The sequence below is a fragment of the Petaurus breviceps genome, unplaced genomic scaffold (assembly GCF_028583685.1).
Source record: "Petaurus breviceps papuanus isolate PSGF00001 unplaced genomic scaffold, PetGlider_PUasm1.0 174, whole genome shotgun sequence".
In the NCBI taxonomy this organism is placed as follows: Eukaryota; Metazoa; Chordata; class Mammalia; order Diprotodontia; family Petauridae; genus Petaurus; species Petaurus breviceps.
Window position 1 is genome coordinate 3,637,675 of NW_027185761.1, and position 26,675 is coordinate 3,664,349.

Consider the following 26,675-nt stretch of genomic DNA (forward strand, 5'->3'; position numbering starts at 1 on the left):
CCTTTGTTCAGCGGGTACTCATAGGCCAAAGTGTTGGCATTATGAAAAACTCCACAAATATCTACAGCATGAAGCATCTACTATGTGCTGGGCGCTGGGGACCCAAACATAACATTCTACACCATCAGTCATGCCTACAGCCATGTGATTTTCCCACTATAAGCCTCGGCTCCTGTGAATAATCCCGGCATCATTTTTATACCCTACTTGCTGATGGTCTCCAGACTTGCAATCAGAAAAGCAGACAACATGAAAAACTACTTTAATGACTCAACACAGGTGTGAAAAGAAACACAGGACATTTTTTCATCCCATTAGATTTCCCCCCACACCCCACCAGCTTGATAGGAGCCTTCTATATGATAAGACTTTGACTGGAGTTAGAAAAATCTAAGTTCAAAACGAGTGTGGCTGTACTTTTTAAATATCTTTCGCCCAAATTGATTTATGACATAAACAAGCCCCACATTAGAGACACATGTGGTTCAGCACTTGGGATATGTTTTCTTGACCTTGATTTATGAAAACATCAGGACCCCCAAAATAAACAGAGCTAATTTTAGCTCTTCCTGGGTATGACTATCAGGTTTCAGATGGATTAGCTGTGCTTGTGTAGACACTGACACCCTGTGGTAGGAGCAGCCCACAGCTCCAGCTCTGCCTTGCTAAGCCTTTTGGGGCACAAATAGCTAGCTTTTGCAAATGGTGAAATGTATATAGGTTCTGGGATGAGTCTGGCATTCAGGCTAGCAGGGGAATATTTCAAGTGGGACTTTCTTGACAGCTTATTTTTCCATAACTTTGCTCACAACTCTTAAAACTGCAGCATTCTATTTTAGAAGGATTTCCCTGGAGCACTCAGTTCCTCACATATGTCCCTAAGCAATCAATCGACACACTGTCTAAGGTTAAGCCAGTCTCACTTGGAACAACACCAGAGGCCTCTAGCACTTACAAAGCTGCTATGGTGGGATATGTCTTGAAGTGGAATAAAAATACCTTCCTTATTATTATTAACAATGGATATTAACAATGGAAATCAAGTCCCAAACACTAAGAATACTTTCATCCACAAAAATATGTTTCCTGTTTACAGGATGCCTTTTCTATAAGTGTTATGCTTTTCATATGAAATTGTTTCCACCAACAGCCCCGAGAAATAGGGTTTTAAAGTTGTGAGGAAGCTTAGAAATCACTTAGAAATCTTCAACTTCATTTACAAATGAGAAAACAGAGGCTCAAATCTATTAAAGCAACTTACCCAAAGTTGTAAATGGCAGAGGCAGAGTTCTAATTTAGGTCTTTTAGTTCCAAACCCAACCCTCTTTCAACTGTACTGTAAATGAGAAAGGTCTTAACGCAGGAAAAATAGTTCAAATTTTCCTATAGAAGTCATTTGTTTGTTTTTGCTTTTAGGAGGGGGGGAGGTAGGGCGATTGGGGTTAAGTGACTTGCCCAAGATCACACAGCTAGTAAGTGTTAAGTGTCTGAGTCCAGATTTGAACTCTGGTCCTTCTGACTCCAGGGCCGGTGCTCTATTCACTGAGCCACCTAACCACCCTGGTTGTTTGTTTTTTAAAGAGGAAGAGATTATCAAATTTCCCAAGAGATCTTCTCAGTTTTAAGAAGGAATGTGAAATTGTTATGAATGAGAGGGTTAGCTAACATTTATGTACTTTTATGAGAGGTAACTAAGACAGTAAGTTGGAGGGCAATTGCTGCTGCATATAGACAGTTCAAGTTTCTTCATCAGGGGTTCCTAAACCAATGAAGTCATGGATCTTGCTGTATCCAGTTCTCCTCCACCCACAAACAAACAATGAAATACTAAAATGAGAGACAGCATGGCATAGTAGATAAAAGGCTGGTCAAGCTGTCGGTACTGTCTGAGTTCACTCCAGGTATCAACAGGGTGGGTGAACTAGACTATCTCTAGTCTCAGTTTCTCAAGTGACAATGAGCTTCAATTGCTGAAGTATAAATCTTCATAGGTAGCAGCATCTCCACCAAAGGAGATGCCTTCTCTGAAAAAAATAACTGGTACAGCCTTAAAGAGGGTTAATATTCATTTTGGGTCAAATGTATGATAATGCAGGGTTGTCTTTTTATGAGAGGGAATGAAAAGCACCTATTATTATGTGCCAGTTACTATGTTAAGTATATTACAAATATCTCATTTGACCCTCATAATTCTGGGAGGTAGGTGCTATTATTATCCTTATTTTACAGTTGAGGAAACTGAGGCAGAGGTTAAGTGACTCTTCCAGCGTGAAACAGATCACGTTTGAATTTGGGCCTTCCTGAGTCTAAGGCTCAGCACACTGTGCACTCTGTCATCACCTAGCTGCCTCATGTATGTAGCATGTACAATTTGTACAAACCTATTTTACAAAGGGAATCTGTGATAGAGAGTAATTGGAATGGGAATTTGAAGATCTTTGGTGCCCCTTAATAGACCTGGGGGGGACTTTGAAGACCTCCCCTGCTGTGAAGATAAACTCTGACCCTTAATAGGCTGAATGTAATCACATGGAGCCTATGATGGAGGGAATTTGCTGGAGGGTGCAGCAGAGCCCACAGGAAGCTTCCCTGCTGTGAAGATAAACTCTTCCCCCTGATAGGCAAAATATAGTCACATGGAGCCTGTGGTGAGAGGAGTTTTGCTGAAGGAAAGGAGAGCCCATAGGAAGCTGGTTCAGAACTAGCCGGCTGGGGACAGAGGAGCTCAGGCAAGGAGATAGTTTTGTGAGTAAATATTCATCTTGTATTGGTGTGTGGAAAGGCTGAAGGATGCTGTGGCTCTCAGCGTTATTATGGCTTCTGAATATCTTCAGTACTATGATGGAATCGGCTTACTGGTTTTGGGATTCGGTTTTCTGGTGTCTAAATAAATCCTTCAGTTCCATCCACTATCTGAAGAGTTTGGCATATTTTGTGATTGAATGTCATGCAATACTTATAGTCACAGTCTTTATTGTGATTGTGGACACTGTAAATATTGCATTGGCACTACATGGAGGTGACAATTCTGAGGGCGTTAAGGGTTTGGTTCTCAAGATAGCTAAAAGATGAACCATCCTAAACATCTGGGGAAAAAAAATCACAAATACTATTGAAAAAAGGCAATCTAATCAAGTTCAGTCTACCAACTCATATGTCTACTTTCTTAACTCTAAAAATAACTTCTTAGAATAATGTACACACATTCTAGGGCATTTTTTTTGATGAAAATATGAGACAGAAACAGGAAGGCTTTTGCAAATTATTTTTTATGGCAGATATCTTGTCATACAACAGACTAAAATAGTCTATGAGCATTTTTAAAGGTCTACTATGCGCCAGGCACTGTAAGAAGTCTGGTGCAATAAAAACAAAACAAAACAAAACAAAAAACACATAAATCATCACTGCCCTCAAGGAGCTTATATTGTAATGGGAAAAGACAATAGTATATAAATCTATACAAGATCCATGCAAGGTGGATGGAAGGTAACTTCAAAAGGGAAGGCTATAAGGGCCAGGGGAAAGGAATAAGCATTTATATCACACCTACTCTGTGCCAGGGACTGTGCTAAGTGCTTTACAATTTTTTTTATCTTTTTATTAATTTATTTATTCTTAGTTTTCAGCATTTACTTCCACAAGATTTTTGAGTTCCAAATTTTCTCCCCATCTCTCCCCCTCCCCCACCCCAAGATGGAATGCATTCTGTCTGATTATCCCTTCCCCCAATCTGCCCTTCTTTCTATCATGCCCCCACCCCTTATCTCATCCCCTTCCCTTCTATTTTCCTATAGAGCAAGCTAGATTTCTATACCCCACTGCCTGTGTATCTTATTTTCTAGTTGCATGTAAAAACATCTAAAAAATTTTGAGATGCAAATTCTCTCTCTTCTTCCCTCCCCATCCACTTTCATTGAGAAGGCAAGCAATTCAATACGGGTTATAAATGTGTAGTCATGCAAAACACTTCCATAATAGTCATGCCATGAAAGGCTAACTATATTTCCCTCCATCCTATTCTGCCCCCCATTTATTCTATTCTCTCCTTTGACCCTGTCCCTCCTCAAAAGTGTTTGCTTCTGATTACCCCCTCCACCAATCTGCCCTCGCTTCTATTACAAATATGTTTTAAAGATCTTTTTATAAAAGGTCTCCTGTAGAAGGTGACTAGGCAAACTAAGAGGCAGCAGCAAGGAGGGCAGGCATTCTAGGTACGGTAGACAGCTCATGTAAAGACAATGAGAGAAGAAATGGAGGAACATCAAGTGAGTCGATATGTCATCCATAAAGCAGTGAAAGAGAGGAATGTATAATAAGACTACAAAGATAGGAAGGGACCAAGATATACAGATTTAAAATACCTAACAGAGGAGTTTATATTTGATCCCAGTGATAATAGGGTGAGATGGGAGTTGAGTTGGGAGGTGACATGGTTAGACCTAGGCTTTCAACAGCAATGTGGAAGACAATGTGAATGGGGGAGAGTTGAGGTAGGGAGCTTAATTAGGAGGCTCTCTAGGCCACTGGAAGATGAGGTGACAAAGGCCTAAATCGAGGAGGATAGCTATGGAAGTGCAGAGAAGAGGACATGTCCCGGAGAAGTTGTGCTGGTGTAAACAAGATATGGCAATTGATCAGATACAGGGGGTGAATAAGAGTGAAGAGTGAGGATAACACTGGTGTAAAGTTGGTGAGTTGGGGGAAAGACAGAGAAGACAAATTGCAAAATGTTTCTTATTTGTTCATTATAGAATAATTATTTGATTCAAGGGAGAAAAATACCGTCTTAAGATAATGAAAAATTATTTGTTAAAGAAAACAAATAAACTTTGATCATACCCATTTCAAATAAAGTATAAAACAGGAAGGTGTGTTATATATACTCAAAAAAGAGTTTGTTTTTGTTAAGGATGATGTCTAATGCAGGCCAAATGGAAGAGGAATTACCTATAGATGGGGAAGTCTTCCAGATGATATGTTGATTGTAACCAGTCCTGGAATACTGTAGGACCTTCTATATGAGATCCACAATAACCCAAAAGAGATTGGTTTAATTAGACAGGAAGAACCAAGCAGATGAAGAATGTCTAATGTATAGACATGAAGTTATATGTACAGCACAGTGAGTTGATCCAATATTTTATCCTAAGTATGCCGTAAGAGGGCCCAACCAGCATGTCTGAAGCTTTCCTCTAAGTCTTTTAACATTACAGGGGCACCAGGATAGAACTTGAGCAGTTCATCTACAATTCATTTTCCATTTATGTATCCCCTGGATCAGAGATGTGGAACTTGTAGCCTCAGGGTCTCATGTAGCCCTCTTGGTCCTCAAGTGCAGCCCTTTGACTAAATCTAAACTTCACAAAACAAATTCTCTTAATAAAAAGATCTCTTCTATAAAACTCAGATTCAGTCAAAAGGCTGCACCCAAGGACCCAGAAGGCTACAGGTTCCCCACCCCTGCCCTGGATATCTTTTAAGGTACTTCTCACACACAAGTCATTATTTCTAATGTACTACAACTTACATACACCCACCACACATCTTCCCACTACCCTTTCACTGACTAGCACTCTGTACCCTTGGTGTGTCCATGTCACTTAGATCCTGAGTGCATAGAATGACTCAAGCAGAGCTTACCTTCATGCCCATTTTAAAGGACCTTTCTAAGTTATCTAGTACAGCATACTGGAGAAGGCAAGGGACTAGGAATCAACAGCTCTGGATTTAAGACCCAGGAACACAGGATAGTACAGTGAAAAGGGCACTGGCTCTGAAGTCAAGAGGACCATCTCAGACACTTAGTACATTGTCTGATGTTTAGACAGATGCTTCTAGGGTCTCTTTCGGCTCTACATCAATGATCCCAAGATTTGTCATAATGAGGAAAACTCTGGGCAAGTCATTTAACTTTCCTGGGTCTCATTTTCTCCATTAGTAAAATGAGAGGGTTGGAAAAGATAATCTCTGCGGTGGACTCTAGTTTGGATACTCTATTATTTACTTTAACTGTTGCCCTGAAGCTACTTAACCTGTCCTCTTGAAATGCATATTTCCCAGAAGAAGTCTCAGTATACTATCTGAAGTCACTCAGAAAATTCACTCCAGTATTGAAAACAGCCAAATTTTATTAGACATCAGGTCCTCCACTTAATTTTCTCCCTGTCAGGCAGAAAAAGGAATGATTCCTGGGTCATGCAAGGACAATTTATATCATGAAAAAACTGCATAAAATCATATGGGAAAGGATATTTCAAGTGCTCATTTAGTTATAAAAACACCACCACATTATGGGTTAACACTTAGGTCATTTGCAATTTAATGGAACAAATTCAATTTTGTTTAACATAGATTAAGCTCCTACTATGTACAAGGAACTTTGAGATATGAAGACAAAAAATGAAGCCCCAGTCCCAAAGAAATGTATATCACTCATAGTCAGATCATTCTGACTATTTACATGGAAAATTTTAACATTAAAAAAAATATGTAAGTATATCCTTGAATCAGCCTAGACTGCAGGCTTCAAAGTTACTTGAAATTTCAAATGTAACAAGATGTATTTGAGCATATGCTATTTACAAAATTCAATATGAAACTTGTACTACTAATATTATAATAAAGACATCTACCTATAATTATCACTACACATAATCAGTTACAATTATCACCACTTGTAAAATCAGGTTGTCATTTGGAATGAGAGCAAATGGAGCCACAAACACAGTGATGAAGTTAAGACTAAGCATGCCTACAGAGAAGGGCTATCAAATGCTGGGATTGGAAATCTTGGTAATAAAATGCAAAAAAATGAGATATAACAAGTATGATAAAATGCTTTATCAGGTTTCCATCACTCAAAAATAATGTACAGAATACAAGTTCTTAATCTAGGAGGGCACAGATCATCAAGGGATCTGTGGAGAGATTTCGGGGGATCTATGAATTTGGATGGATCACCTCTAATTGAAATCGAGCAATTCCTTCAATTATTTAAAAACAAGAAGAAAGGCTCCATTAGCTTCACCAGACTGCCAAAGGGGCCTATGACACACAAAAATTAAATCTCTGGTACTGAGGAAGTATTTTGGGAACAAGGATCCCTGCCCCTGATGTTAATAATGAGGACCTTCCCCAGCTAAGGTCCTTCTTACTCACAGTGATGGGGTAAACTTTTTGTACATTTTTCCTCTTTAGGGATATCAAAGACAACCATTGTGACTGTCAGATTTTAAATACATTTAGCCATTCTGTAATTGATTTCCATCGTCTTTGTCTTTAGCAGGACTGGTGCCTACTACTATGTACAGAAAACACTGTTACAGCTAGAATAGTAACAAGAAGAATATAGTTGCCCCCATCTAGCTGTTACTTCTATAATAATAGTTCAAGACTTGAGTCTTACGTCTGAACTTACTTTCAAATGAAACACATCATGTTAGGAAACCTAGCCCTAAGATAAGCCAAGGATAATGCTGGCTTCTAAATTTCTAGTCTCGCGTCTGAAATTTAGAATTGCAACCAAACAGGAAGCTAATACAGCTGATTAAAACAGGGAAGTGTCAGAATGGGTCTGTCTTTGCTGTGGCTTTCATGAAAAACCTAAAATAATGTGGCCCAAGTAGACGAGTGTATAAATTGATGGGGCAATGAGATAAGTTGATCTTGTACATCATAATTTTGCAGTTTTCAGAGTGGGAGAATTCAGAGGCTCACATAAACAGTAAGTATGGCACTTGAAAAAAATTCAGGAGCCCAAAGGAGATTATAACAACCTCAATGAAATCTGAGGGCCTCCCCAAATGACTTTGCTAAACTATTATAAACTGAGGCTGCTATAAATAGCGGACAATAATGCTAAAGAATGAAAAATGTATCCCTTATTTGGTTGTTCTGTCTATATTATGCCAAATACATTGGGTCCCTTTTGTATTTTGGTATTGTGATGAAACAGGGCCTTTTCTGTTCTAGCCTTGCTCACTCTTCTTTGGTGAAAGCCCTCTATGCCTCTTTAAAATGGCACCATAGAAATATAATATTTGTTTTCACCCCATAGATTTATTTCAATACTATCTTTTATAGCAGTGCAGTTTACAAGTGCATTGTGATCAATTGCTTTTAAAAAATAACTTACCTTTAAATTCTTGTTATTGAAAAGTATCATACTGGGATGACTGATAGTATATAACGAATCACTAATTCCTTAAGATATTTTAAAATAAGTAAGACAACGATTTTGACTTGCCTTAGTAGAATTCCATTTGGAAGAAATTACATCTAAATGCCAGTGGTTATGACTGGAGACCTCAAGAATCCCATTTTGAGGTTTCCCCAATATATTTATAGCCCCCATCTCTCTCCTGAGCTACAATTCTGCATCACTAATGGACCTTTTAGAACTGGGCATCCTAAGGTGCTCAAACAACATCTATTCAAACCAGGATTCATTATCTTTAGACCATCACCTCCCCTCTTCCAAACTTTCTTCTTTTTATGCAAGGGGCCACTAGAATCCCTCCAGTTCCCCAAGGTTACAGCCTCAGAGTGATCTTCTGGTTTTCCCTCACCTTTCATCCCTCTCTAATCAGTTGTCAAGTCTTGTCCATTCCATCTTTACACCTGTCACACATTCATCCCTTTCTTGCCCCTTACAATCACCAAACCCAGTTCAGGTCCTCAGGATTTCTTGCCTAGATCACTTGAAGTAGCCTCCGAAGTGATATCCCTGCTTAGGGTCTTTCCTGCTTCCTAATTCATCCTCCATGACAGCTGCCAGAATGGTATTCCTGAAGCACAGGTCTTGACCACATCACTTTCCTGCTCAAAAAGCTCCAGTGGGTGTAATAACTTTAGGATCAAATACAAATACCTTTGTTTGACACTTAAAGCAATTCCACAGTCTGCCTCCAGCCTGCCCTTTCTCACAGACTCTGTGTCTCTGGTTTAGCCAAACTGTTATTGTTGTTTCTTACCCCCAAAGTTTCATGTCTCCCTGCTTTTACACAGACTGTCCCACTACGCATGGAAGGCAGTCCTTCCCCACCTCCACTTCTTAGAATTCCCTTTTTTCCTTCAAAGTTTAGTTCAAGTGCCACCTGTGAGACCTTTTCCTGATCTCTCCCCTTCCTTGTGACTTCCACATCAGAAATTACATTGTATTCATTTATATGTGTACATATTATCTCCCTCCAATAGAATGTAAGCTCTTTGAGGGTAGGGATTCTTTCATTTCTGCTATTGCGTCCCCAGCACCGAGCAGGGTACCTGGCCTATACAAGTCATTTAAGAAATGCTTATTTAATGATTCATTTGTAAAAGGTAAATGACAATTCAATGGTACTTTTCTGCTTCAATGGGTAACTAATCTTAGTGATGTAGGCATTCATTCTCTGTGTGTGTGCATCATGCCTGTCTTTCCTAATAAAATGTAAACTCCTTGAAAAAAAAAAAGGAAATTCCTTTTTTTGCTTTGTTTTTTTTTCCCTCCATCTCTCCAGCACTCCACATATTATAGAGGGTACTTAAAAAATACTTGTTGATTGACATTGATTGCATCCTATGTTCTTCTTGTTTAATCTTTTCCATAAAACCTCCAAGAACCATTCCCAACACGCAGAATGGTCCCCCTCTTGATCGTCAAATATTTTATGGGTTCCAGCACTCTCTCTTGCTCTTGCTGCATGATCAGCATGCCACCTTTTCTGACTATACATTTCCTAGATGCCATGAAACTCAATAAAGCTAGGATTTAGTTGGTCTAAATAATAAATACCATGAAACAGTTGCATGTATTCAAATTCACACCATTTAAAATTACAATTGCTTTGTTGTTCAGTCATTTCCAGTCACGTCCAACTCCTTGTAACCATTTTTGGAGTTTTCTTGCAAAGATACTAGAGCGCTTTGCCATTTCTTTCTCCAGTTCATTTTACAGATGAGGAAACTGAGGCAAACAAGATTAAGAGATCTGCTCAAGGTCACACCGCTAGTAAGTGTCTGAGGTCAGAGTTGAACTCAGGTTTTCCCAACTCCAGGCCTGGCACTCTACCCACTCTGCCACCTAGCTGTCCCAAACAACAACAACAAAAATGCATAAGTACATAAAATATAGTAACTGGTTCCAGTCAAATGGAAGTATGCAATATAAATTTGAATTACAAAATCACTTTCTGACTTTACTTATTTGTACAAATTGGGACCTAATTATAAATAGTTAAAACAAGGAAAGTTAGATTTCCTAAATGAGCAATTCTGAACTGGTCAACTAATGAGGGAAGGATGGGGAGGAATATGCCCATAAGTTGAAACTCACATACCCACGGACTTCCATAGCTACTGCAGGCTTTCATTTCCATTAAATGTAATGATGGTAACCTGCTCATTCCAAAATTACTTCTGAATCTGCCTGACTCTAACATAGTTTGGACAGGTGAACAGGTCAATAACCAGGTTCTTAGGCCTTTTTGTTAGAGTTACACAGCCAGAGTGATTATTGAGGACACTGCTAACAATATGGGGCAGTGTGTGAGTGTGTGTGTGTGCACACGTGTGTGCATATATGTGTACAATGGGTACCAAACACAGATACTTAAGAGCTTGTAGCATAGCCTTTGAGGTGATTTGTAACTTTAATTTCCTTTTTCTTGGTAATGACAGCCAATCCTATAGGTATGAGTTAGCTATAAGCACCTATTAGCAGGGTTAGTACTCACATTAAAGTTCTTTTCAGTGGTTGACTTTAAAATATCCTCATCACTGTCCATTCTTAGCATCCCCTGCTGCTCAGCCTGGAACACAAGTAAGTTACCCATAGAATCAGGTGAAAAAAATTTTAAGACCTCAAATAAATAATCAGCAACACAATCAGCAAAAGCACTAGAAGTCCAAGACTACAAAAATCAATTAAAAGCCACATTCTCTTATGGGTTCCTTGGGGACTAGCTATGAATAAAGGGTGATGTTAGAGATACCAATATCCCCAAAAGTTAGGGCATGACTACTACACTTATTTGGTTAATATATTAAAATCCTGAGCCCAGGATTACTGCCCCTTTGACATGTTGCTATATTGTTTTAGCTAGCTGTATTTAGCATTCTATTTTTTCTTCTTTGCACATAAAGGAGTATTTTACTTGGTTATGAGTTGGACTAGATGTCTCTGAGGTTTCTGAAATTTCTTTTACATCTCCTATGACTCTGGAAACTTTTTCAGAGAGAGAGGGCATTTCTTTGATTTATATCATCTTTCCCAAGAGTTTAATAAAGTATCATTGGACCAACCAACCAAGGGTTCTAGTTTTTCTACATTAACACAGATGTAAGATAAATTCAGTAAGAAATAAACATAATATATGTATAATATGAGTTTCTTACTGAATTTCTGTATGACATAAGATGATGGTTTAATGGATTCTTTCATTCAATTGACCCTTTTTTAGAAGAGAAAAGAGAAAGATTGCTACATCATGTAAAAAATAGTTTTGCTTTTGGGGCTACAATATTTTTCTTTTTAAGATAACTTAGATTTTGTAAATTACCTAAGATTTCAAGTCTTCTCTTAAGACCAGCTCAACATTTCAGAATAAAAAATAAAAATAGCTGATTGGTTCAACTGAAGAGTTTGATTACTTTTAGCATGTGGTCTATTTCTCTGATATTAGGATACTGAAAAGTCTCATGAACAACTTTTATCACTACACAGATGATGAATGGATGCTATTTTAGTAGTTAAAATGTAATATTATTAGAATTAATGTCGTCATGACTACTTAAAAAAACCACACCACACTTTAGAATCTTTTACAAGAACAGAACAAAACAAGAGAGCATAATGAAATTCAGGGCCTTAGTGAAATAAACCATTGGCTGATCCATGTAAGGGTGAGTTTTCCTAATTTTGCTACTACATGGCTGATATAATTTTGGTAAGATGAATAAGGTTATATAAACTCGTCTAAAAAGCAGGGAGAGAATTGTAGTAGGAAGAGTGTTGACTTTACAGACAGAGACCTGAGTTTAAGATCTGGACTTTCCTCTGACTAGTTATGTAACTTTGGGCAATGTGAATTCATTCAAACACTCTGGCTCTCTGATTCATTTTTTTCCATCTGTAAAATGGGGATAATTTCTAAATTCACCACTTCATGGAGTTATGTGAGCAAGTGGTTTGGAATTCTGAAAGCATTCTAAAAATGTGAGCAGTTAACTAAACTGAGATATTGGATCTAAAATGCTTTTAAACTTTCCAAGTATTGTATGACTGAGTTATTACAATTATTATATTAACCTTCTTTACAGAGTGCAAAATATTTTTTGCTTACCCAAAAGTCAGTAGACACACATACTTAAAAAGGGACTGACACAAAAGAAGAGAGGAAAAATAGGAAATTAAAGGTGTAAAGGGAGTAGGACCAACCAGTAGGAAAAGATGAAACAAAATAAATAAAAGAAGGCTAACATTTTCATAGTGCAATATATAAGCAGAGGGATGCTGGAGCCAGCTTGAACCAGCTCACAAGAGTTGAATGTTAAATTTTCAGTGAGTATTTACACCTTGGCAAAGCTACAAAGAAGGACTTGATTTACTGTTTTATTGATTGTCTAGAGTTGAGATTGATAGAGGCAGTGTTAATAATGTAGATTAAACTTGGAAGTATGTTGCCTTTACATTTTTTTTTCCTCCAGAAATCCAGTTGTTAAATATTTACCAGCACACTCTTGTTTATATGGTTTGCAAAGCACTTCATATATAATTATCTTATTAAATCCTCACAACAATCCTAGGAAGTAGGTATTTTTAAACATTATCTTAACCCATTTTATAGCTGAGAGACTAAGAGGGATTAGGTTACTTGTTCAGGGTCACAGAGTTAAGGGTCTAAGGCTGGATTTGAATCCACTGTGCCACCTCTCTGCTCCCCCCAAAAAGGCAAATGAAGGTTAATTCACTACAAATAAGAGTAACTCTAATGGACAAAAAAGAAAAAAGTCACCATTTAAACAAAAATAATAATAGAAGAAAAATTAATTAGTAAGTTTTTTGTTGTTATTAAGCCACTTCAGTCATGTTCAACTCTCTGTGACCCCATTTGGGGTTTTCTTGGCAGAGATCCTGGAGTAGTTAGCCATTTCCGTCTCCAGCTCACTTTACAGATGAAGAAACTGAGGCAAACAGGGTTAAGTGGCCAGGGTCACACAGTAAGTGTCTGAGGCCAGATTTGAACACAGGAAGATGAGTCTTCCTGACTCTAGGTCCAGTACTATGCCACCCGGCTGTCCCTTAGTTAATTAGTAAGACATGCCAGAAATACCTCGGTGGAGAAGACAAAAGAGAACTTAATAGAAAGATTAAATAAATATTAGTTTTTACAAAATTGTCTTTGCTATCTCTCAATTCTCTTTATGCCATAGTTAAGATATTTCTCCCCAAACAATAAGAAGGACAATCAGAAATATTCTAATTCTCCCATCCCTTAGGCAATATATGTCAATAAACTGGAGGCCTCAGCGAAATAAAATACGAATTTATTTTGGTCACTACAAGTTTTTTAGTGACATGCTATTCAAAACCTTAACTGCTTATCATTAGTAACTGCAGAACTGAGATGCCAAATAAAGCTTCCCATTGATCAAAAAAGTTTTTTGTATACTCTCCTTTGGTCTTTTTTTAATGAAGAAAATGGGATAAATGAAAACATAATATCAAAAGAAAACAATACAAGTTACACTGACTATATGTCACACATATTTACCAGATATTTTTGTTTCTTAGTCAAGAAAGCATTAATAGCTTTGGACAGCCTATAAATGATACCATACAACAAATGTGTTTCTCATATATCAAATAAATTACTTCCTATCAGACATCTAGTGTGGGGGCATGTTAACTCTGAAAAGCTTTCCAATGATATTGCCAAAATACTAAGTTTAAAAATATTTTATATTATAAGGAGAAGTAAATTATGTGGGCCAAATTCCACACAACAGTGGAAGAGCTTAGTAGGCAAATACACTTCACTGATCAAATTTGTAAGGCCAAGAACATCCACATGTCAGGAGTTGAGCTGGTTAAGATCTCCTTCCAGGGGTGGGGAAGCTAAGGCTACATTTGAGGACCCAGAGGGCCACATGTGGCCTTGAGGGTATAGGTTCCCCACTCCTGTCCTTGAGTTTTGTGGTTGTGTTCTCCAGTTTCACAGTATAAAGAGAGGGGGTGAATCTTATACAAACTCTATTCTAACACATTGGTGGAAAACGAGATTTTTTTCAGACCCGGGGTTATTTCTGAAATCATAAATACACTGAGCTGCAAGTCACACTTTACAAATTAATAGTAAGTCAATGTATACCTCAAGGAATTAATTTTCTGAAAAATAAAAACTCTTTTAGAAAATAAGCTAGTATTTGAGACACAACGTTATTTCTATCCTAGGAAAAGCAGCTGAGTTATTACCTTATTGCTTCTTTTACTGACTTTGAAAAACCCCAGAAATTTCTTCTTCTCTTTGTCCATGACATCACTGCCCAGTGATTTTCTATAGGTTTCTGAAAATAATTAAATTGGTAACAGTTATTTCTCACTGGCAAATCTTGACAACTTAGGACTTCAAAAAATTCCAAGTTTTTAAAACATACTTTGAAAAGAAAAAGAAAAACACAAAACAGCAAACAGTATTGAGTCTCCAGCTTCCATTAGCAGTTTAGTGATAGCTGTCTAACCTCTTAGAAACCAATTTCAGAATGAAAATAAACCTAAGTGGGATTTTTTTCCCCTGCAAGTTAGACATCTTTAACAAATTTTTAAAGAAAGGCATTTTGGGGGATAGGTGGGTGGAAGTGCACAGTGCTCGGAATAGAAATTTCTCAGGCCTTAGGGATTATAGGAACAGTGTAATAGGTGCCATGCTCCAGAAATTAAATATGGGATCAAAGAGGCTTAATTATATGAGGTACAACAACACCTTCTATCTGAAAAAAACAAAATCTGCTCTTCAGTTTAGGGAGCACTGATGGTATCACAAACTCTGAAATTAGAAACTTTCGTGACCTACATTACCAGATCCATTACCAAATCTCCTCCCTGATCTCCTTCAGTCTGGGCACTTTTTCTTCCATGATTATATTCTCTGGTGGGCTCTCTCTTTCTCTCTCAGGAAAGCAGGGGAAAGGTTTGCTTCGAATACCTTCTAACTTTTGTGCATCATAACTGGGTAATCTTTGTCAAAAGTTAACCACATTTGAAAATCTTAAGTATTCCAAATTTCAATTGCCTTTGATTGAAGATTTTAGCTCTCCAGCCCACTGCCAGGCTCTCTAATAATGTCAAAGGCGTATATAAGTGTCACCGTTAATATTACTGTTAAACGTGCGCAACAAAGATGCCAGTTTCTAGATTTGTAAGGCAAAGAACCTTTCGCTATTCCAACAGGTAAGCTGGTTAAATTCTCCTTAGATCTGGACAGCTGGAGCCTAAATAGAGCGCTTTGGAGCAATGAGGACAGGTTCTCCATTTTCATATTTTGTGACATTCTATAACCCCCCCTCCATGAATACATTTCACCAAAAAAAATCAAACCTTTATATTGTTATAGATCACACTCTGAAATTGCTTTTTCAGTCATAATCTATTTGAGTCTCACAATTATCCTAGAAGGTGGAAAGAGTAGTTATTATTAACTTCATTTTACTGATGGGTAAACTAAGGCTGGCAGGAAGAAGGAAATGGAATTGGCTTTCCTTGCAGGAGGCTTGTCTCTCTCTGCGTATTTACAGCAACCAGAGCTCTAGTCTGTCAGCTGGACATTATTATTTTATAAACTAGGATGATCAAGACGCTACCTCCCCAAGCAAGGTTAACAATTATTTTATTCCTTTCTCTACTCACTCCAGAATTCATGCCAAAAGTTAGAAAGTGTTATGGATACACACACACACACACACACACAGAGACACACACACATACACAAAACTGTTAGTGAAGTCAAAGTTTATGAACACCCAAGAAGAAAGATAGGCTAAGGAAAATGTTGTACCTTCCTAAAATCATTATCTGAATAGCATTAGATTAATGTTTTCAATGAAAGCTCCTAATCTTAGATATGCATGTACAACTCCTCAAGAAGTCAGTGGTCTTTATGTAACTCACCTAAAGGAAAAAAGTTGACTTAAATTTCAATATCTCTTTTAAAGGTCCTTGGTCACAACCCTATCTAAATTCTCCAGGATACACAGTCAAAAGAGCTGTCACACAAAAGTTTCATGAAATAAAATAATGCTAACACCATATTGAATACTGTAATTGGAATTGTTGTTCTAAAAAATCTTCAATTATTATACTGGACCAGTAAGTATAGGGAACTTTTTTTTTCCTTTTTGGAAGGGGGTGGGCGGGGCAATTAGGGTTAAGTGACTTGCCCAAGGTCACATGGCTAGTAAGTGTTAAGTGTCTGAGGCCGAATTTGAACTCAGGTCTTCCTGACTCCAGGGCCGGTGCTCTGTTCACTGTGCCACCTAGCCGCCCCACTATAGGGAACTTTCAATGAGGAAATTCCTTTTACCAGTGCATATCTGCATCTCTCCAGCACCTTATAAGCTTAAAGAATTGCTTGGGGCCATTGAGAGGTTGTGTCTCATCTACCCACTTCTACTTAGAAGCGGGTTAGGAATCCAGCTCCACCTGATGCTTGGGCCTGCTTTCTATACCTTATATTATGCTTCCTCTAAAATACAAAATAGCTGTATTAATTAAAAAAGGCAGGATGGTGTAGTGGATGGGGGGGGGCGGGTTTCAAGATCAGGAAGATCTGAATTCAAGTCCTACCAATGACATATACTGGTTGTATGCGTCACTTGTACCTTTCCGAGAATAAGTTAGAGAGAGGATGCCAACCCGCCTTGGTAGAAAGAGGTTCCACATCTGTGAGTTCCCTGTGCCAGCAAAATCACAAATTTAGGCTTCATCTCCATTTTTTATCTAAATACAGGATCAAAGTTTAGAGAGGGAAGACTTTGGGTGAGTCCTAAGAGTCTAACCCAGTCCTCTCACTTTAAAGATCAAATTAAACATATACGGATTTATTAAAAGTAGATAATACATTATATGATTCAGATCTATCTATCTACACACACACACTCACACTCACTCCAGTCCATCTCCTGACTCCTGACATTTTCACTCGTCTGAAATGTTCTCCTTCCTCATCTCTACCTCTTGGTTTCCCTCACTTCCTTCAAGTCCCCGCTAAAATCCCACCTTCTTCAGGAAGCCTTTCCAGATCCCTCTTAATTCTAGTGCCTTCCCTTTGCTGACAATTTCCAATTTGTCCTGAATACAGACAGCCTGTTTGAACATAGTTGTTTGCAAACTTTGTGAGCTACTCAAGAACAAGAATCGCTATTTATCTTTCTTCATAAATCTGGCACTTGGCACTGTGCCAGGCACACAGTAGGTGTTTAATAAATGTATACTGACAAAATAACTGCCATGAAGGCACACTTCTTTGTCTTGTCACCTACTTCCATAGAGGTCACCCATTTATCCATCTAAAGAAATAACCAGTGGGGAAGGATGGGATGATTAAGGGTGAGTCTCTCTGGGGAAGTAAGATGACACTGGGGGGGTCAAGGAGCCAGAAGGCCTTTTGGGTCTGGGTTAGACCCAGCCATAAAAGCATATGCTTCTTGATGTGAAGGGTACTTTGTTTATCCCGATAATCACCCTCTGTTTAATACCCTCCCCATTACTACCAATTGCCTAAATCTCCATGAGGTTCTGGCCTCAACTAAACTGAGATAAACTTGTTTTTGTTTTTTTTTTTTTTTAACAATTTGGGCTTCAGAAGGAGAGATGGGATGAGGGAACAGGTACTTTCAGGCTGGGAAGTTGGTACAGAAGAATCAGTCTCAGGAGGCAGAGAAAGCAACTTGAGATTTTCCTAACGGAGTCTGCCACACCACCCAGATTTCACCATACGTCCTTGTCTAAGAAACTGCACAAGTAATGAACTGCATGGAATGAGAAGTAAACTATTATGTATTTGTCTATTATTAATTCAAAATTGGTGGTAAATTGAAGAAGGAATAGTCGATAAGTTTGAATCCAGGTCAACCTCAACAAGCAGCCCTAGTCACTTTCCTGAGTTCCAGTCTTTTCATGACCAGCTGCCTTATAGGCATCTCCAGCTCCACTTCCCCCAAACTTTCCCTTCTTTCTTAAGGGCACCTACATCTACATCTTTGGATAGTCCCAGCTTTGACTCACCCCCCTCCCCCAAAGCACCTAATATTTACGTTCAACATATTCTGTCTACTTACACCTGTCTCTTTCAATAGAAGAAAATCTCCTTGAAGGCAGGGTTGATTTCAATTTTGTTTTTGTATCCTCAGTACCTAGCACAGTGCCTGACAAGCAGAGTACACTTAATAGTGCCCTGCTGATTAATTGTATGCATGTGGAAGTAACATAAACATTGTATAATCAAAAGTTCTGTAACTAATTCAGGAGTGCTCACTTTCCCAGTTAATTGACCTGAATTAGTGAAGTGCTAGTTTATAATGCAGTTTTATATCTAAATTCATGTATCTACATTTGGGTTGATATAAAATAATTTTGTGTGTGTGTGCGTGTACGCATACATGCACACACATGTGGTTAATCAGGTTCTTCTTTTGAAATTGGTCAAAACGTGTGAAAGTAGGAAGATTAACTGTGGGTTAGGCACGCACTATTGACACGTACCATGCACTCAGATTATAGGGTGCGTTACTGAGATCAAAACCATGGTTTTCTTTTTGGATCAAAAAGTTTTAGTGTTGGAAGAAATCTCATACTCCCTCATTTTAGAGATTAGGAAACTAAAGTTTTGAGGGACAAATGACTTATTTGACTTATGAACAGGAAATAAATAGTAGATCCAGAATTTAAACCCAGGTCCTCTTGCTGTAAATTCAGTGCCCTTTCCATTGCACCAAAAGGCCTCTTTTCTCCTTTCCTGAAGATATTTCTAAAAGGCAGTCCTGAGCTATCCCATAGGGCAATACAAGATTTCTCTGTGACTTCACTGTTCTTTTGGAGGTGCACATTTTAAAAAATCAGTTATCAAAGAAAACAAAGAGTTAAGTGCAAAATATGAATTAAAAATTCATACTAAAACAATAAAACAGTTGAAGGCCAATGCATTCTGAACTGGGAAGGCATAAAGTTCCATTTACAGTGACAGAATGCAGAAGACTGATCTCTTACTTTGTATGTATGACCTGGACCCTGACCTGATGGTTTACAGCTACTTGGTGGGGGTGGGGTGTCAATGATTCATAAAGTATTCACTTTCCAAGGCAGCCTCATTCATAAGCAGATGCAATCACCACAGCAGATTTTTAGACAGTGGTTATTCCCCACTTTTATCCTCCTCCCCCAAAGGAAATTAGGAAAGGATGTAATCAATCATGATGCAGTTATAACACACAACCCTCCTCCCACTCCCAAATCCACAGATACTGTAAACTGTCTTATTTCCTTATGTTCCATATTACACAGCCACCACCCAAGTACCACATTCTAAAACAGAGGCATGGCCATGCAAAGCAGATCCTAAAGAGGGCTTAAGCTGCCATTTTAAGTTTTCCTTACTGTACCTCGATAGACCAGAGATGGTTCTGATTGAGTTTTGGTCAGAAGAACTGGAAAAAGGAGCCAATGAGAGAACAAGCAGGGGAAGAGAGTTAAAAAAGAATCAATAATGGTAAAACCAAAGACATGAAAATAATGAAAGCAGATTACAAAGTGCTTTATATATATTTATTTCATTTGCTCTTGGGAAGGAGGTGTTTACCTGTATTGTTAACCCTATTTGACAGAATAGGAAACTGAGGTTCTAGGGCCCAACAGCTTTGCATATGTTCACAGAGATAATTTTCGGAGACAGGATTGGAATCCAGGTCTTTCTAGGTTCCAAGACTAATTAATCTCTTATCATTCCACCTCTGTGGATGTACTAAGTCAAAGTATCTGCCTCCATTACAGCTACCTGGACAAGTATGCTGTTTTTCAGGTTATCTCAGTTGCTAAGAATTTTTATACCAGCAGAGGGCAGAAGAGCTTCTTTTTTGGGGTGAGTTGTTCTGAATAACTTTCAGACTTAAGTCCCAAAGCCTCAGGAAACCAAAGAAGGAAGATCAATTAATCCAGTGGTAAAGTGATCACCCTAGAGGAACTCTCCTGAATATTTCCCCAGGCAGCTGCAGTCCGGGGAGGGGAGAAGCCAAAAATGTGAATCATGAAGGGAATGGGCTACTTAGCTGGATCCAAAAGCAGTTCAATGGAAGTCTGAAATGGGAAAGGAGAAGGAATAGGAAGGAAAGACCATCTAAAAAAAGAGCAAGGAAAAAGGAATCCATCCTCCCTTCCTTCTGTGTTTGCTTTGTCTGACTGCCACTGAAGCATCGTAGGAAGGCCTGTTAGCCAAAAGGGCAGGGAATCCCTTGGCAAGAGATGTGTATGCTAGTACCTCGGCTGTTTTGCCTGCTGGATGGCAGGGCTATGTTATAGGAAATCAGGAGTTTAGAGAACAATTAAGTGGCAGAAAACCAGGTTTCATCGGACCTTTTCCTGGTAGAGCGCTCTGCATTTATCTTTCAAACAACATCTGGAATTTCATCATTGCACTAATATCCAGGCAAACTCATGTTTCTGTTAACCTCTCTGGGCCTCAGTGAGTCATCTGTACCGTGATGGGGTTAGACTAGATGGCCTGCAAGATCCCTTCCAGCTGAAGGTCCATTATCCTGACATACAACCATACCATGGATTGGAACATTAGGAAGACCTCCAGGGTTTTCTCATTTAAGCTTAATAAGTATATTGAAGGAAAAACAATATTGTTCCCAAAATATGATTTTTTTTTAAATTTCATTTTAAGAAAGTAAAGTCTATACTCCATTTTTAAGGCATGTATTTTTCTTTTCTGGGGTGGGGTGGGGAGGGGAGAAGGAAGAATGCAGGCCTGTGATTAAGAACTTTCTCAACCTTTTTTCCTGTCCTCATTTTCTCTGTGGCATGGAGCATATTTTCCCTTCTTAATATGTCTTCTTTGGCTTCTGAGATATATCTTTCTTATGAAATTCTACCTCTCTTATCTGCGTCTTTCACTGGCTTTTCCTCCTGTCCCCAGTATACTGGCGTTGACCCTCTTTCTCTTTCTATATTCTTCCATTTAGAAATCTCACTTACTCTGTTAGCTTCAATTTCCCCTCTATCAAGATGACTCTAAATCTGAATCTCCACCCCCAACCTTTCTCCAGAGTTCCTGCCATACTTACAAATGTCCTCTACCTTGGATACCTTAGCAATAATTCCTCATACCCCAAAAGTGAATTCATCATCCTTTCAGTGAGGTGTCACAATGGATAGAGCTGGGATCAGAAGACCTGAGTTCAGATTCTGACTCAGACACTTCCTAGTTGTGTGACCCTTTAGCAAGTCACTTACCCTCTTTCAGCCTCAGTTTCATCATCTGTAAAATGAGAGCATTGGGCTCAGCCTCCAAGGTCCCTTCCAGCTCTGTAACTAAGAATGGTAGGATTTCCCTGCCTAACCTTACCATCCCACCAAATTCTGCATCTCTGCTATGGGTGCCACAATCTCCCCAGTCTCCCAGGTTCATAACTCTGCACTCATCTTTCACTCTTCCCATTCCCTTATCTCTACACCTCTTACAAATTGCTAAATCTTATCCAATCCAAACTTACAATGTCACCTACATCTAGTCTCTTCTCTCTGCTTCCAGTGTAGCTACTCCGTTTCAAATCTAGATTCTTAAAATAGACAAGCTAATGAACTGATTCTTCCAGCCTTCAGAATATTCCCTATTCATCTTGTCATTCATATCATTTTTGGAATAAACTCACTCATATCTCTGGCACCTAGGATAGTAGTTGATACAATAAGAACTTGTTGACTGATTCTTAGTGTATTGTTAGTGTAACAAGGGGTTGGGACATGCTTAGACTACCAAGGATTGTTTTATTCATATGGAAGATGCTAGGGACCTGCTTCTGGGGAAAAGGAGTGGATACTCTGTGCTAGCCTACCACGTGATTTAGAGCAGCCTTTTCTACTGGTGTAAAAGCAGAAGGATGCACAGTATCTTTAAAATGGCTTTAAAATGGCCTTCATTCACAGCTGGTAAAACCACACCTTAAAGAGGAAGGAACCTAGGATCTCTTCTTCCTCTCTTCCTCTTAGGCTATATGGCCCTAAGAAATGTAGGCCTAAGGTTTGGGACTTCTTCCTTTTATTCTGTTTTAGGTGCAGAGTAGAGTCTCCAATCCAGCCTGGGAAATCAAGCCTCTGGGATTCAGAACTGCAGGAATCCAAGGCAGGCTGGATGTAGGAAAAGACCCATAGTACTGAGTCAAGATGTCTTAAAGACTTCAATCTTGTTGGCTACATAGCCAATGGAACAGGTTGTATCCAAGGCACTAATACAAAATAACCATGGAACCAATCTCTAAGAAGCAGATCCCACAGCATCTTCCACATGGATGATATCACTTTAGGTGGTCCACACATATTTCTAACCTCCAGTATACTCTGATCATGTCATTTCTCCACTCCAAAGTTCAATAGCTCTCCACTAGTCAAGGTCCTATATGCGAGTAAACTCCAAGTTACCTGACCTGGAATATCTCATACTATTCTACATTCCAGTCAAGCTGGACTTCTTTGTCCTTAATTCTAGCAGTGCTTATATTCCTCTCTATATTTTGTTCAAATTTTCCTTTGTACCAACTAAGGACTTGGTCCAATTAATACAAATAATGAATCCCCTAATGTGGCTGCACTATACAAATTTGTGTGGCATATTTCCATTGAATTGGAAGCAATCAAATTATTTATGTAATTGAATAGTAAGAATTGGAATACCTGTGGCCTCTTCAATAGATTCATTATTTATACTAATTAGGTCCTTGCTATACTTATATTTTAGCCTGCTAAAGATCCTTTCTTCAAGGAGCTACTCAAAAGTCAACCACGTGATGAAGCATCCCTTCAGGTTAAAGTGTTCTTACTCCTCAAATTACTCCTAATACTTTACCTGGGCTTCCCTTCATACTCCTTAATCTCCCTCACAGCAGAGTTGTTTATGCCTTTTTCCTTCTCCTTATTAGACTGTAAAGTTCTTGAGAGAAGGTCCTGTATGCAAGCTACTTCTGGATCCTTAATAATAATAATAAAAATAATAATCCTTAATGGCAAAAAGTATCTTGTACATGGAGGCTGTTTAACAACCACTTGTCAAGTGAACTGAGATAACCCCCAATTATAGTGTAGGGTAAAGCCCAAATATAAGTTACCAAACAAATATCCTCAGAAAAGCGAAAAAGAAGTGTGAGGAGAAAAAGTAACTTAAAATCATTATTCTGTCTAATCTGGAGATTTAAAAAAACCTCATTTTCATCTATTAAGTTTATTTCCTTTGTTCTAAAACCAGGGACAATTTCAAAATCCTCAGCTATCTCACTCCCAATTAAAAAAAAAAATCCCTTGATGGACAGTTAATAGAAAGTACTCAACTGAATCAACTAAAATCAACTACTCATATAATAATAATTTAATTTTTCCAGTATTCATCTTCTACTTGTCATTTTCACTTTTCTTAATAATAACATAACTAGAATAACATACTCTCCCTCCTCATCTCTTCCTGATTTCTCTGGTTTCCTTTAAGTCCCAACTAAATTCTGATCTTTTACAGGAAGTCTCCTCCAACCCCACCTAATTCAACTGCTTTCCCTCTGTTAATTTTCTATTTATCCATATATGTATATATATATATATATATATCTTGTTTTGTAAATGTTTTGATGTTGACTCATTAAAATGTAATCTCCTTGAGGGTAGGCACTGTCTTTTCCCTTTTTTTGGTATCCCCAGTGCTTAGCGCAGTGCCAGGAACATAGTAGGTGCGTAACAAATGTTTACTGATTGTTTTATATCTTACATAATGTTTTTAAAGCATGCAAAGCACTTTAAAATTAAATCTTATGTGATTTTCATAAAATCTCCATGGGGTAGGTACTACACATATTATTATTCCCATTTTAAGGATGAGGAAACTGGGCTTCAAACAGGTAACATGACTTCTTCATGATCACACTGTTAATAAATATCAGAACTGAGATTTGAACCCAGGCCTTTCATCCAGACTCCAATGCCTGGGAGGTCATGGGCTCACAGACTTTAGAATTGGATGACATTTTAGGTTGTAACTATCTAACTCGTTCAACTTACAGATAAAGAAACTGAGACCCTAAAAGGAGACATGACTGGTCCAAGGTCACATACATAATAAGAAGTAACAGGTAAGATTCAAACCCAGGTCTGCATACTGCTCTTTACTATTACACTATGTTGCCACTGAACTCACTCGTGCCATGTAGGGTTTCTTTCATGTTGAAGTAAACCTCTAGAGAGAGAGCTTCAAAGGCACAGATGAGCCAAACAGAATACCAAGGTGGGTATGGTTGGCCCTCTTGGAGTTTTGATACTAAAAACCAAAATCCTTCTGAGCTACTAGTCCTATTTATTGGCTTTACTCCCACTTTTCCAGCCCCATTTTCTCAGTGACTGTAATCATTCTAAGTATACATTTTCCTACCACCTTTCCTCCCCCATTTACTTTGTTTTTCCTTCTCAATTTAATTCAGCACTTTTTGAGTGTCTTTTATGTGTGAGGTATTCTGGGGAACAGAGTTAAAGTACTATTCCTACCCCCATGAAGTTTTCAGTTTAGTAAGAATGATTTTTTTCTAAACCCTGGTATCACACAATCACAGCATTGATGGAGATGATTTAATCCAACCCTCCCATCTTACAAATGAGAAAGTTAAGATCCAGAGAAGTTTAGCTGGGAAAACTCAAGTGAAAAGTATAATCAGTAAATAAAGGATGAATTGCTCATATGAAGGGAGTTGAGGTCCCAGAGAAAATAACTGTAATACAAAGAAGAATTTATAATTAGAAATACATAAAGTTGCCTATCCCTGATCTCCTTTGGAAGTAGAGGGGAGTCATCTTTCCCTCTTCTGAACTCTATAGTGCTCCATTCATCCTTCTCTTACCAACACAGTCTTCCAAACAATGTAGCTGTTCATTTATTATTTTTTCCATGATCCATACCCCATACAGAGTACAACTTTAAGGTTGGCCTGGTACTCAAGAAATGTTAGGTGTCCAGGAGGAGGGCCTTTGGTTCACTGGTCAGATCTCTCTATGGAGGATAAGAAATCACACAAGAACTGGAAAAGGGCAGATGAATTTCAATCCATCCACTGGAGGGAGTGAGTGCCCACAATCAGTGAAATCACAGACCCAGGGAAAACTTGCAGCACATGCAAAAGTATTGTGGTACTTCTGAAGACAGAGAGATTATTTCCCAATGAAAGGAACAGAAGAAGTCTTATGGCCCTGAAGTACAACGGGTAGAGAAGAAAATGTCTATGGCTGGGAGGCTAGGAGATGTGGTCTGAGTCAGAAGGGTACATTCAGGACTGGAAGAAAGCAAACAAGTAAATATCCATTCCACCTTTCCTCTCAGTTTAGGACAAAATTTCATTCTTTGTAAAAACCAAAGTGAGCAGCAATGCCTTGAATAACAAAGGATGGTAGGTCATAGATGATCACGGATATGGCATTATCCAGAGATGGGGCATAGAGTACACAATACAACTCTGCTCTCACCTCTTTTGTTGTCCCATGCATAGAGTTCCTTTATCCCCAACTCATTCAGGGACTTCGAAAGCTCCAGCTCCTCCCCTGCAATATTATCCCTTAAGAGAACGACGTGTTCAGGGCTGACTTCACATTTTGCACAAATAACTGGGAGAATGTTCTGCAGCGGGACATCAGGGCTTACTCGTACTACGGTCTTCTGCGTCCGCAGGTAGTTCACTACCAACCGCACAGACTTCTGAAATAGAAATATCAGAGAAAAAGAAGGTGTAAACATTTTCCCACCCCCAAAAGCAGGGAAAGCAAGATAAGACAGACACCGACTTAGCCATAATGCTTCTGCTACAAACCCAACAGGTTGGTAGGAAATAACACTGCAAGAGGGAAGTACTAGAAAATAAACCCTTCTTAGAAACCTTTCCATTAAATAATAAGGCTGAGAGACAGGATGACAAAGAAAGACAATCAACAGCTGAGAAAGAACTAAGAATTCAACACCAAATATGCACATTATGATGGTTCAGCAGCTCTGATCAGATTGGTACTGAATAAGTGTATGTAGACATATGAAGTCAACATGGCTTTAGAGAGGAGAAAATAATTTAACTTGAATGAGAACCATAAAAAAAGAGGCCATCAGGAATGCTATTTAGGAAGTAAACTATCATATATGTATTCATTTATCTGGGTAAGGCTATGCATATGTATGTATGCAGATGTGCATGGACACACGTACACATATACATGTGTTTATATACATGTATGTGTAAATACACGAATAATTGATATATGTATATATATACCTTTTTAACCCAGAAAATAAGATTAGAGAAATAAGCAACAAGTGAAATCAGGAAAAATAAGCAAGTAATTTGATTGTATCCGATTCTCCAGGACTATAGAGAACTGACTCAGACCAAATAATTGGGAATACTCACCTAGA

At 38.4% G+C, this 26,675-nt stretch overlaps 1 protein-coding gene across 11 annotated transcripts in view; it reads right to left on the reverse strand.

Annotated features, from left to right (window-relative positions):
- The window catches only part of COBL (cordon-bleu WH2 repeat protein), a 371,034-nt gene that overhangs the window by 198,887 nt on the left and 145,472 nt on the right, over window positions 1-26,675 (reverse strand). For 6 of the 11 annotated variants that reach the window (XM_069083710.1, XM_069083720.1, XM_069083712.1 and 3 more), the window contains 4 exons: window positions 25,742-25,970; window positions 19,636-19,680; window positions 14,456-14,547; window positions 10,716-10,790 (listed from right to left, as the gene is read on the reverse strand). In XM_069083710.1, the coding sequence (XP_068939811.1) occupies window positions 10,716-10,790; window positions 14,456-14,547; window positions 19,636-19,680; window positions 25,742-25,970 (441 nt within the window). The remainder of the gene's footprint in view (window positions 1-10,715; window positions 10,791-14,455; window positions 14,548-19,635; window positions 19,681-25,741; window positions 25,971-26,675) is intronic. The other 5 variants (XM_069083713.1, XM_069083723.1, XM_069083716.1 and 2 more) reach the window with 3 other exon arrangements.